Here is a 12,208-nt window from a genome sequence, read left to right on the forward strand (position 1 = left end):
CCTTCTTCACTCTGTTCAGGGGACAGGGCAGCTCTGTCCTGACCCCTGGAGCAGAGGGGGTTTCATCATGATGATTGGTGAGAGCAGATGGTGAAAGAGCTGTAGAGGAAAGCAGGGCAGGCTCACGCGCCCACGCTCTGTGTCAGAGCACCAATCAGCACACTCACACCAAACAGCTGTGAGTGCCGTCAGTGCGCCTGCTGCGATGGGGCCATAGATAAGGATTTTCTTGGGGCCCAGGGACACTAAGTCTGGCCCTTCTTATTCCCACGGCAAGCCAGGGATCCACTGGGTGCTAAGGTACCTTGACTCTAGCCGCCCTCCTGCAGTGCCACAGAAGGATCACTGGGTCCTGTAACTGGGCTGCCCTGCCCTGAGGTGGATGGAGGGGGAGCCAGTTCTTGTGTCCAGAGGGACTGTGCCCCACTGTCCCTCCCCAGACTGAAAACTCTGTTCTTGGCCATGTAAAAGGAATAAAGCCTTTCACCGTGAGCACATTGAGCTGGTGCTGGTGTGTTGCTGATCAAGTTTGAGGCTCCCTTGGCTGTAGTCCAAACCACCTTTTGCCCAGCCCAGCCTCTCTGGCTTCTCAGGACACAAGGGAAGAGCCAAACCCCATCATCATAAAATAACAGAATATTAGGGCCAGCTGGAAGGGGCCAGAGAGCCACCTTTACCACCTGCCATTTTAGCGATGAAGATATACAGTTTGCCTGTGAGAGTCTCTAATCCCCTACACACTGCAAGTGTTTTCATATAAAAATGAGGTGCCTGAACTCATATCTTGATAAATGGTAAAATTCTTCTCCCGTCCCCCCTCTGATCTTGAGCTTCCCTCTCATCTCCATTGGAAATGGCATGTGAACTGCTTGTTCCAAACCTGGAGGAGCAAAGGTAATTTATGTCAACAGAGCCGTGTCAAAACTGCTCTGATCAAAAGCTGACAGCGCTCCACACCTGGGCAGGCAGTTACAGTGAAGGGAAGCAAGGCTTATCTAGTGCCCTGGCCTGGGTGGACTGGACTCCAGGCAAATCTTAGAGGAGTTAGCCCCCTCACCCCTGGTGGTCTGATGCCCCTATACACCAGCTTATGCCCAGGGAGGGAGCTTGGGCAGACCTAGAGGGTCAGAGTCAGTGCCAATCTCCAGGGACAGTGTAGCGCAGCCAGACCCTACGATGTCCCGTGGAGGGGAGTGTGGGAATGGGGCAGCAGGAGGGGTGGCTGTTCTCAAAAATCCTTAAGGTCCCTTCTAGGTTTATCTGTTTACCACCAGGAGGCACAGCGTGGAAATGACAACCCTAGACTCCTGGGGTTGGGGGGAGTAAGGTGTTTCCAGATTGGTCCTGACTGCCACGTGGGCCTCTCATAATTGGCTAGCTGGACAGTGAAGCCCATCACCACTCTGGCTTTATTCAAGGGCACCTCCAACAAACACTCACACCCCTTAACTGACTGTGTCCAGGACCCACATGTTGTCTCTCTCTCCAGGGACTGACCTGAGTGTAAACTTCCCCAGCAGGGAGCTGAGTCTCCTGTCGACCTGAAGCTGTGCCTAGTTCTCCTGGAAGTGAGATGGATAGCCCCTGCTCTGGGAAGGGGATGGGGCCATGCCCAGCTGCCCAGCTCTCTGGGTGCTGACGTGTGGTGCACCCCAGAGCCACCCAGGTTTCCCCTGAGGGCTGCCCCAGTGGCTGAGCTAGCATCCCAGGCATCCTCAGGCTAAATAAGGAGACTGTGTGGGTCAGGGAATGGAGGCTGGGTCCCCGGGGGCTTGGGGCAGCCTCGCCAAAGAAGGCAAGGAGGGGAGCCATGTATAAAACCTGGGCCTGGGGCTGAGCAACTACCTGTGCCCTGGCCCTGCCGTTTGGAAGGCCATGCCGCCTGCCACCCAGCAGGGTGAAGCTGAGCCCTCACAGCGAGTCTAGATCTTCAGGTCAGCCTAGACACTCTCACATAGGGGGATGTTCTGAACCTACAGGGAAAAGGCTGAAATTCGGAATCTCTGTGTCAACCTAGACCTCTTTGTTTCCTGCTCCCCAGCTCCTGCCAGAAAACCAGCGGCTGTGTTCTGCTCCGCTGCAGCCCCTCCCCCTGGATGTATGCTGGATATCAATGACCCCCAGGTTCAGAAAGCAGCCATTCGCATCCAGGCCTCTTACCAGGACGACAGGTAAGGGGGAGCTCTGGAGAATTGCTGGAGGAAGGGAGCTGGAGCTGCAGAACGCTCACGACTGCATTTGGGGGATGGGGGTAGACTGTATTTGGGGGGTTGGGGAGACTGATGCTGAAGCTGAAACCCCAATACTTTGGCCACCTGATGCGAAGACCTGACTCATTGGAAAAGACTCTGATGCTGGGAAAGATTGAAGGCGGGAGGAGAATGGATGGATGGTTGGATGGCATCACCAACTCGATGGACACGAGTTTGAGTAAGCTCCAGGAGTTGGTGATGGACAGGGAAGCCTGGCGGTGCTGCACTCCATGGGGCCGCAAAGAGTCGGACACGACTGAGTGACTGAACTGATACTGACTGAGCACAGTGTCATGTACCTGTAGGGTCACTGGACTTAGAGTAGAGCGGTTTCTGAGGGGTGGAGGGGTGGCTGCCAGAGAAGACAATTTTACTAACAATTCAGGAGCGGCTGCCTTCCCTACCCACCCCCACACGTTTAAGGGTCTAGTGGGCTGGGTGGTGGATGGGGAGCAAGGGATGCTGTACGGATGGACAGGGCTGCAGGTGGGCCCGGGCCGTGTCATGAGAGCTTGGGGCCTGACTTGGACCGTGCGGGTAGGTCCTGGAAGGAGCTGCGCGAGAAGGGGCCACCGAGAGTGTTGGAGCCGCTGAAGGACGTGGTGCTGCTGATGGAGGGCGGCGCGGCGAAGCTGACTTGCCGCGTTTCGGCTTTCCCGGACCTATTCATCCGCTGCGGCAAGGACCGCAAGGAGCTGCGCGACGGGCCCAAGTGTCGTTATGTCTTCAAGGACCCTGACGTAGTGGCACTGGTGGTGCACGATGGCGAGATGGCAGATCTGAGCCAGTACAGCGTGAACGTAACCAACCCCTTCGGCCAGTGCTCCGACTCGGCGCGTATCCTTGTGGAAGGTACTACGCGCCCTGGGGGCAGCGTCACCGCGCGGAGTAGCACCAGTTGGCGGGCGCCCACAGCCTGGTCTTGCTGCGCTTACCGCTGGGCCTCCCCGAGTCCTCCTGGGGATGTGGCCCAGCCCCCGCACAGCCTGAGCCGCAGACCAGGGCGCAGCGCCGGCCGTGCGCGTACTCCTTTCCTACCCACAGAATTCCATCCCATCCAGCCTATGAAGTCCGCTAAGGGCTTCAGTCACGCTATTCCAGGGCCCCAAGGTCACTGCGAGCCAGAAGCAGAGGCAGGGTTAGAGCCCTGGTCTTCTGGCTCTCAGCCCAGGGCAATTTCCGAGGCATCGCTAGATGTGCGAACATTTCCAGATTTTCAGCCCTAGAATCTCTATTGATCCTTCTTCATTAACCTCTGCGAAGGGCGGGATTAGTCCCGCTTGACAGTTGAGGAGATGATGCCCCAGCGAGGTTAAAGACCTGCCCACCATCACACAGCGAGCTTAAATCCATCTAGTATTTAGAGATGGGTATTAGCTGGGGAGGTGATGCCCTGCCTGCCTCATCTCTAGGTCCTTTTACTGGGTGGCAGTCCCTCTCCCTTCCTCTAGTTCCAGCGAAGATTCAGAAGAGATCGGATAAACACTAAGGCGCGCAAAGGCGCCAAGGTAACGCTGATTGCCGAGATCCTGGGTAAGCCTGCGCCCGACGTGGCCTGGGCCAAGAACGGGGAAGAGAAGAAGACTACAGGTGAGGGCGAGGACTTGCGCAAGGACAGCACCTGGAGCGGGAGCTTGGGCGGGGCGGGGGTCCAGAAATTGGCGGGAGTGGGACGGGGGCGGGGAACTGGGAGGCGAAGAATGGAGTTCAGTACCCCGGGCGGAACCCGCGTAAACTGACCCCAGGCCCTGCCCTCCCCTTCTTCCCATCTAGAGTGTTCTTTGAGATCGGCAGTACCACCGCGACGCTGACTATCCGCCAGGCCACGCCGGAGGACAGCGGCAAGTACGAGGTGTAAGTGGAGAACAGCCTGGGCATGGACCATCCATCGCTCGCGTGGATGTGGCCTGAAAGGAACCCTCAGACCCGTCGCCCTGGCCGGAGCCCCGGGTGGGTGGGTCAGACCACCCTCCTTCATCTTGCTTAATAAAGCTGCTCTCTGACCCTCGGCGTCTATTCTGTTCTTTTGAGACGCCATTTCCCCTGCACTTGCACCCACGCTTATTCCAGATCAACACACCAAGGTCACAGAAAGTTGGGATCAGAATGTTTGGAAGGTGCCTAGTCCAGTGGTTCATTTTGCAGACAGGGAATCTGAGATATGACTTCTCTCACGGTCAAAAAGTTCCTGCACTACGAAGTCTATCACTTGCCTTCTCTTCGTTTGCATAGCTCAAGCCCCACCTTCTCCTGGGGGATTTGCACTCTGGCCCCGTCCATCTCAAGACTGGCCACACTCCCTCAGGTCTCTAGCCTCGCTCTTCCCTGGGACCTGGCTCTCTGCTTTGGCTGATACCCCTGGGCCTTTTCCCAGACAGCTCAGGACCTAATCTTAAATTCCAATCTCAGTTTCTCAGGCTCCATTCTTCTAATTTGGATCCGGCCCACTAGATTCCTTGGCCAGGCCCCCGTGCTCTCCCATAAATCTCACCTCCTGGCTCTTGGTAGAAAGCAAGAGGATAGTTAAGAACTACAATTCCCAGCAGACTCTGCGAAGGAGTTCTCGCGAGTTGCGAGAAGACACGTGCGCGGAAGGAGTGAGCAGTAGCGGGCGACAGATCTAGCGAAAGGGGACTAGTGGTAAAGGGAGCTGATGGAGGGGTGCCGAAAGGATTAGCGGGCAGAGGACGGTAGACCGAGAGCGGCTCGGAGGTCTCGACTGGCTCTCCGCCCTAACGCTCTTGTGTTGGTACCACAATCTCTGGCTGCGCGAGGCTAGGATTTATTAGTCAGTTGTGGGGTTCAGAGGGTCAACAATCAGTTCTCCGAATCCAGAGATTCAGTACTTGTCGTCAGTATCGGTGCTCAGGGCTTGGTAGGTTCGGTGTTTGGGACGCTAAAGGAATCTGTCTTTTGATTCGGGGTTCATCACCTAGAGGTTAGTTTTAGGATTCAGGTTCAGCCTATATAGGTTTATTTTAAATTGAATTTGGGATGCATTATATACGCATCAGTGTTAGTTCAGTACTTGGGAGGCATTCTTAGGATTGTAGTTAGATATTTGGGACTCAGGGTATGAGGTTCAATATTCAGGGTTCACTGTTGGGGTACAGGGCTTAAGATCTAGTCAGGATGCAACAATTGGGAATTGATGGGTTTGGAGTTTAGGTTTCTTGAGGTTTGAGATCTGAGAAGGGTGTATCTTGCTGAGTTTCTGAGTTTGCTGAATCTGAGGCCAGAGAGAAGACTGTTAGGGGTCAAATTGTGGGGTGTGAATTTCAGAATTTGGGTGGATTCATTGTGGGGTTTGAAGGCCAGCTGGAGTCTGGGCTGGGATTTGAGTTGTGTGAAATATATGAGGTGTTGTGTCCCGGGCAGGTGCATATTGAACTTTGGATTTACATCCTTGGAGAGGGCTAAGTGTTACTATTTGGGGTTTGGGGCCTAGTTAGGATATGAATCAGGTTCCTGGGTTGAGGTGTGAGATCTGAGCCTAACTTCTCTGTTGGGATTTGAGGTTTAGGTAGCAATCGCCATCATGCTCAAAGCTGTGATCCTGATTGGAGGCCCTCAAAAGGGTGAGGAGCCAGGGGAATGAGGGGAGGAGGTTGGGCTGAAGTGGTTGACTGGGTGGGTGCAGAAGGAGGCAGGAAGCTGAAATGTGCTTCTTTCTCCTCTCCCAGGGACTCGCTTCAGGCCTTTGTCATTTGAGGTGCCCAAACCCCTGTTTCCTGTGGCGGGGGTGCCTATGATCCAGCACCATATTGAGGCTTGTGCCCAGGTAACCCCATAGGCTCTCCTCTCCCACTTCACTTCCTGCTCATCTCCTTCATCCATATTTCCCCCTTTTCCAACCATGACTTTCCCACAAGGCATAACTTCAGGGACCACCATTTACAAATGAAAATGTGAATGTTGCCCCCTGGAGTTGTTCTGTACGGATGCCCTTCTGTCTTCCCCTAACCTAGTCTCTCATCTGGCCTCGTGCTCAGATTCTGCTCCTATTTTTAAAGCATGAAATGTGAGATCAGGCAAAAATCTTAGAGACAATTTAACGCTGTAGCTGGGGGAACCTTAATGATAGCAAAGCACAGAACTCATACCTTTGCTCACTGAGGAGCTAATTTCTTTATTGCTTTTGGTATTGAAGCAGGCAGGGTTTTATTTGAATCTAGTTTCTACTTGCTGTAAGAACATGAGCAAATTTCCTAGTCTTTCTGAGCCTTAGTTTCCTTATTTGTAAAAACGGAGATGATTAGACCTGCTTTGTGAGATGGCAAAGCTTGCAATCATGTTTGTAAAGTGCCTAGTATAGTATAGGTGCTTGATAAATTATATCCTCATCTCAAGCTCAGGTTGACAGATAATAAATATGGGGTGCGGGGAATGAATGGGTTATTCTTTAACACAGCTTGGTAGGCAAAATCTTCCCTAGGGTGAGCCCCAGTTCAGATGTGAGAGGTCAGGGGATAATAGAATAATAAAAGATGAAAACATCAGGGACTGAGACTTTCTCCAAACTTCCTCATTGTCCAGAGGAGGAAACAGGCCAGAGTGGTAAAGTGAGTGCCCAGGGGCTCACAGCTGAGAAGGAAACTGTGGTCTCCAGACTTCGCAGCCAGCACCCGGGATTTCTCCCCGTTTTCATTCTTTCCTATCAGATATTTTTTTCTTCCAACCTCTTCCTTTATGCCTAGGTCCCTGGGATGCAGGAGATTCTGCTTATTGGCTTCTACCAGCCTGATGAGCCCCTTACCCGGTTCCTGGAAGCTGCCCAGCAGGAGTTCAACCTTCCCATCAGGTGTTTGTGCCCATGGGTGGTGTGGGGGTTGGGGGGCAGTGCCCTAAACTTCTGGTTCTTGGGAGTGGGGTCCATCCACTGGACTTTACCTCACACACTAGGAGGATTTTTATTGGGGCATCTGTGAATCCCTGAGTTTATTGAGTTTCTCTGTGGACCGCAGGCAGGTGTACCTATGGGAGCAGGAGGAGTCAGTTACCCAGGCTCCTCATATCTGTCTCTTCTGATCTCACTGAGCTGGCCCTGGGGTCCCTGGGGACAGGTACCTGCAGGAATTTGCCCCCCTGGGCACAGGGGGTGGTCTCTACCATTTCCGGGACCAGATCCTGGCTGGAAGCCCTGAAGCCTTCTTCGTGCTCAACGCTGACGTCTGCTCCGACTTCCCCTTGAGCGCCATGTTGGATGTCCACAGACACCAGCCACACCCTTTCTTGCTCCTTGGCACCACGGTGAGAGGGCCCTGGGGGGCTGGAAGGTGCCAAGGGGGTGTGATCCAGAAATGTTTCTGGAATGCAGGGGTCGGGGAGGCAGCCCAGGGGGTTGGACTGGGAATGGGTGTCAGGATGGAGTTGTGCTAGAAACCCCAGGAGCAGTGGAGATGGCGGTGGAGATCCCAAGCCCTTTGGCTGCTCAGCCGCAGGGAGCGGGTGAGGGGGTGGCGGCAGCTATCAGTTCTCACCCTTGCTGCAGACAGAAGCCCTGTCTGCCGTGGAGATGCGTGCCAGGTGCTATAGGAGAGGGAAAGAAAGACAGAGGAAATAGACCCTGCTGCTCTGGAGCTAGCAGGTCACTGTCTGTGTGTGTCTTTCAGGCTAACAGGACACAGTCCCTCAACTATGGCTGCATTGTGGAGAATTCACAGACGCATGAGGTGAGAGCAGAGAGGGGGCTGGCTGGGTGCTTGCTCTGGGAATGAGAACATGGTGATGAGTGAATGAGGCATGAGATAGGAGACAGGCGTGGGAGGAGGGGGTGAAGGGCCTGTGTGTGTCATCATTCTCCAACCACTCCCCCTCTGGAAATGCTGCACCACTCTGGGGTGGGCCCCACTCTTGTCAAACAGGTGGGGTATGTCCTCGGTTGTTCATCTTGTACCCCTTCTAGAGAGATTGCGAGAGTGAAGGCGTCACAGATAAATGATTGGGGTGCTATGAGAGCACAAAAAGAGGCCCAACCCAGCCTTGCCTGGCTGGGGGAGGGGAGGGCTACCTGGAGAAGATCTGTTTAGATGAAGGAGACGGGAATGCATTGCATGTAGAGGGACCGGCATGTGCAAGGGCCCGGAGGCAGGAAGCCACGTAGCGTCTCCAGAATTACGGAAGTCAGAGTACAATCAGCAAGGTGGAGAGTCTCTGTCATTGTTTGTGAAGCTCCCTGAGCCTGACTTTCACATACCCCTTTTATTTGTTCCAGCTTTAGTATTAAAAATACATGTATACACACATGTGCATGCATAAATTTTATTTTGAAGTTTTGAGCTAGGCACTAGCTAGGTGTAAGAAAAGTAGAGCTGAAGGACAATCCCTGTTTCTAAGGATCTCAGACTAGTGGGAAACCCAGCCATCACAAATGATACTAGTGCTGTGTGAGGTGTGGCCAGAGGTCAGGGGTGCCCGGATCTGAGAAGCCAGCTCTGGGGCAGAGTGGACTCACACTGGGTTTTGAAAGCCTAGTTTTTCAGATGAAGAGATGGGAAGGGGCATTCCCAGAGCAGGTATGCGATAGCATGGAGTTGTGTTCCGGGAACACTGGGTAGTGGGGAGGAGAAAGGCATGTAGTTCAGACTTACCTTGAAGGTGAAGGCCAGCAGCCGGGGGCAGTCTGCGTTGCAGGAAGACCACTCTGGCAGCAGGGAGGACCTGGAGCTCAGGGGGTCTTAGAGGTGGTGGCAGTGGCCTCTCCTCCCCTAGCCCCAGCCTACTCTGTCCTCAGGTCCTGCACTATGTGGAGAAGCCCAGCACGTTCGTCAGTGACATCATCAACTGCGGCATCTACCTCTTTTCCCCAGAAGCCCTGAAACCCCTCCGGGATGTCTTCCAGCGAAATCAGCAGGATGGGCAACTGTGAGGCAGGCCCCATGACCCTGTGACCCCAAGTGCCCCTGGTCACAGACCACCCCCCCCGCCACCTGCCCCCAGTCTCTGCAGGCTCCACATCCACCCGCTCACCTTCCTTGTCCTTCTTGTCTCCACTTGTCATCTCCAGCCGAGCCTCCCTGTCCCTCCCTTCCTAACCTCATTCTGTCCCTCTTCCTTATCCATCTCAGTTCCTCTTCTGTCACTGCCTGCCCACTCCCCTCCTGGTCCATTTCTCTCAAGCCCTGAGTGTCCCAGAGATGCCTTTCCGAACAGACGGCAACACACACACATGGGTGCACACAGGCGTGTGTGTGTGCACACATGTGCACGCGCGCGTACACCCATACTCTCAGGCCCAGGCTCCCCCTGGAGCACAGTGCCCCGGAGCCCTGTTCATCATCAGCCACAGCCCAGGGTCGTCGTCCTAGGCTGGGACCTGCTCCTTCTGTGGATCCGTGCCTTCACTCTCTCCTCCCCTGCCCATCTCCCATCTCATGCCTCATTCACGCATCACCATCTTCTCACTCCCACCCATCTCTGCTTTTCTCTCCATCTCTCCTGGCCTCTCTGTTTCTGCTGAGCTGGCATCTCCACCATCTCTCTCTCTCTCCCTCTCTTTCTGTGACTGTCTCTGCCCTCACCAGCTGCCTTCCTCTGGGGTGAGTCTGTCTGTGTTTCATTCCATCCAGTTGAGAGGGAGGGCGGATGGCGGGGAGAATGGGAAAAGTGGGGAGAACCTAGGTCTGGTCGAACTCCCTCTGGATGTAGGGCAGGATGGGCAGCAGGTCTGTGCCTGGGGACATAGCAACTCGGGGGGTGGGGGTGGAGAGAGGCGGGTGATGTGTGTGAGGGTGATAGGAGAGCTTCCTGAGATGTGAGCATCCTTCTGGAGCAGATCTGACCAGACCTGGAGAGGTGGTGGGATTCTCTCTGATCCCTGTCCCCAGGAGATTGTGTTGGCCCCCAGTCGGGCTCAGCTGGGGAACTGATGTCAGCATCTCTCCCTCTGTGCCAGGGAGGACTCTTCAGGCCTATGGCCCGGGGCAGGTACCATCCGCCTGGAGCAGGACGTATTCTCCGCCCTGGCCGGGCAGGGCCAGATCTATGTGCACCTCACTGACGGGATCTGGAGCCAGATCAAGTCCGCAGGGTATGGGAGTGGCCTCTGATGGGGTGGTTGGGTCATCTGAGACTTTGGGGCAGTGGGCGCAGGCCCTGCTGGCCCCTGAGCCCCCATTCCACTTTCTGGCCCCCAGCTCAGCCCTCTATGCCTCCCGCCTCTATCTGAGCCAGTACCAGCTCACTCACCCAGAACGCCTGGCCAAGCACACGCCAGGGGGTCCACGGATTCGAGGTACCCATCCTGCCCCAATCCATAACCTTTGCCCCCCAGCTCAGCCCCCCTCCCCTCTGAGCTGTGACTCCTGGTCACAGATCCAGAGGTGAAGTCTCAGTCCCACACTCCCTGAACCAAGTGTGGTTTAGGGGCATTTGCCCCCAGTCCTTTCTTCTGCTTCTAGGAAATGTTTACATCCACCCGACTGCTAAGGTGGCCCCATCGGCGGTGGTAAGCAGTGGCCCAGCCCAGAGGAAGGGAGGAAGGGAGGTGGCCATCAGATGGTAGGGCGGTACAGATTCTCCCGAGCTCAGGGTGGGGTCTCTCCTTCGTGCACAGCTTGTAGGGTGGCCTCAAGCAGGTCCCTTCCCCTTTATCTTTTCTGTGAGGGGACTGGATTTGGGGCCCTCCAAGGCCTATGGTTGTGCTTTCTCCACAGTTGGGCCCCAACGTCTCCATCGGGGAGGGGGTGACCATAGGTGAGGGCGTGCGGCTCCGAGAGAGCATCGTCCTCCACGGAGCCACACTGCAGGTAGGCATCCAGGCCCACGCTGCCCACGTGGCACCCCCAGAGGCCAAGTGGAGGAGTGCACCCCATGGGCTGTGCATCTGGCCCCTCACTCCCTTCGTGCTGTTTGTCAGGAGCACACGTGTGTTCTGCACAGCATCGTGGGCTGGGGGAGCACCGTGGGGCGCTGGGCCCGTGTGGAGGGTACCCCCAATGACCCCAATCCCAACGACCCCCGAGCCCACATGGACAGTGAGAGCCTGTTCAAGGACGGGAAGCTGCTGCCTGCCATCACTATACTAGGTATGCTTCCCGGGGTGCTGGGCTGCGAGAAACTTCCACAGGTGATGGCCATGCCCTGTGGGAGCGTTTGTGTGCCTGTGTGTCTGTGTGTGTATTCCTTGAGCAAACATTTACCCAGTATCTGCTGTGTGTCAGGTCCTGTGTGAGTCGCAGGGGGCACAGATGGGCAGGGAGGGGTCCCCCCCACCCCCAGATGGCGGTGGCCCCCAGCTCATTGCCCCTCCCCTCCCCTCCCCACGGCTTCTCCCTGGTGCCCTGGTCCACACTGCAGGCTGCCGCGTCCGGATCCCTGCCGAGGTGCTCATCCTGAACTCGATTGTTCTGCCACACAAGGAGCTGAGCCGCAGCTTCACCAACCAGATCATCCTTTGAGGGGGCCTGCCAGAAGGCCCCCCTGAACTCCCATCTGCTCCCCTGAGGCTCCTGCCTGCCTGCATGGCCAGCCTCTGTCCAGGCAGGCTCTCCACACGCGCACTTGCAGGGAGCAACGTGGGTGGTTGGAGGACTCTGGCCTCCCTCTCCACTCCCTAATAAACCCGGGTGAACCCTGGAGCCAGCACGGACTCCGCTTGTGCCTGGGCCGGGGGTGATGGTGGAAGGGGGGCAGCTGAGTCAGGCCCCCCCACATTAGCATTTAAATTGGAGTTGTTGCTGCGGGCTCATGAATAATGAATCTGGAGCCCTGGTAAATTTCCCCCTCCTACAGCCTCAGCCTCTCTGCCGCTCTGGAGGAAGGCCCTCTAGGCTCCTAGCCTGCAGGCCCTGCCTTCACCCAGATGCTGGCTCCCTGTTCCCCTTCACTGGGCCTGGCTCAGGCTCCGTAGTGTAAGGGTTCCAAGGGGAAGGGGGAGGGATTTCAGTTGGCCAGTGGGGTGCAGGCGGCAGGCATGGGAATTGGGCCTGGGAGCCCAGGGCCCAAGGTTGGATCAC

At 55.9% G+C, this 12,208-nt stretch overlaps 2 protein-coding genes across 6 annotated transcripts; both read left to right on the plus strand.

Moving 5' to 3' along the window:
* The first annotated feature begins 67 nt into the window (after window positions 1-67).
* On the plus strand, window positions 68-4,247 carry SPEGNB (SPEG neighbor). The gene is given in 8 exon segments (XM_027554097.1): window positions 68-77; window positions 1,839-1,934; window positions 2,042-2,171; window positions 2,794-3,104; window positions 3,704-3,732; window positions 3,734-3,848; window positions 4,028-4,132; window positions 4,135-4,247. Coding segments are annotated over 8 exon segments (825 nt in total). The 3' UTR covers window positions 4,164-4,247.
* Window positions 4,248-4,831: 584 nt separating this feature from the next.
* On the plus strand, window positions 4,832-11,835 carry GMPPA (GDP-mannose pyrophosphorylase A). Of its 5 annotated transcripts, none has more exons than XM_027514398.1 (14): window positions 4,832-5,190; window positions 5,770-5,830; window positions 5,936-6,033; window positions 6,950-7,053; window positions 7,316-7,502; window positions 7,865-7,924; window positions 8,986-9,116; window positions 9,776-9,790; window positions 10,147-10,281; window positions 10,388-10,485; window positions 10,652-10,698; window positions 10,907-10,999; window positions 11,110-11,278; window positions 11,550-11,835. In XM_027514398.1, exons 2-14 carry the CDS (start codon window positions 5,791-5,793, stop codon window positions 11,648-11,650), a joined length of 1,278 nt encoding a protein of 425 aa, XP_027370199.1. In that variant the 5' UTR covers window positions 4,832-5,190; window positions 5,770-5,790; the 3' UTR covers window positions 11,651-11,835. The 5 variants fall into 5 exon arrangements, with proteins under 5 accessions (XP_027370199.1, XP_027370204.1, XP_027370190.1 ...); XM_027514403.1 differs by having other exon boundaries at window positions 5,776-5,830; XM_027514389.1 differs by having other exon boundaries at window positions 4,832-5,127.
* The last annotated feature ends 373 nt before the right edge of the window (window positions 11,836-12,208 follow it).

The sequence above is a fragment of the Bos indicus x Bos taurus genome, chromosome 2 (genome assembly GCF_003369695.1).
Source record: "Bos indicus x Bos taurus breed Angus x Brahman F1 hybrid chromosome 2, Bos_hybrid_MaternalHap_v2.0, whole genome shotgun sequence".
Lineage (NCBI taxonomy): Eukaryota > Metazoa > Chordata > Mammalia > Artiodactyla > Bovidae > Bos > Bos indicus x Bos taurus.

Coding starts and splice junctions, on each gene's coding strand:
- GMPPA (XM_027514398.1), top strand. CDS start 5,791: ATGCTCAAAGCTGTGATCCTGATTGGAGGCCCTCAAAAGG. Junction 7,503..7,864: donor TCTTGCTCCTTGGCACCACG/GTGAGAGGGCCC, acceptor TGTGTCTTTCAG/GCTAACAGGACACAGTCCCT. Junction 11,279..11,549: donor GCCTGCCATCACTATACTAG/GTATGCTTCCCG, acceptor TCCACACTGCAG/GCTGCCGCGTCCGGATCCCT.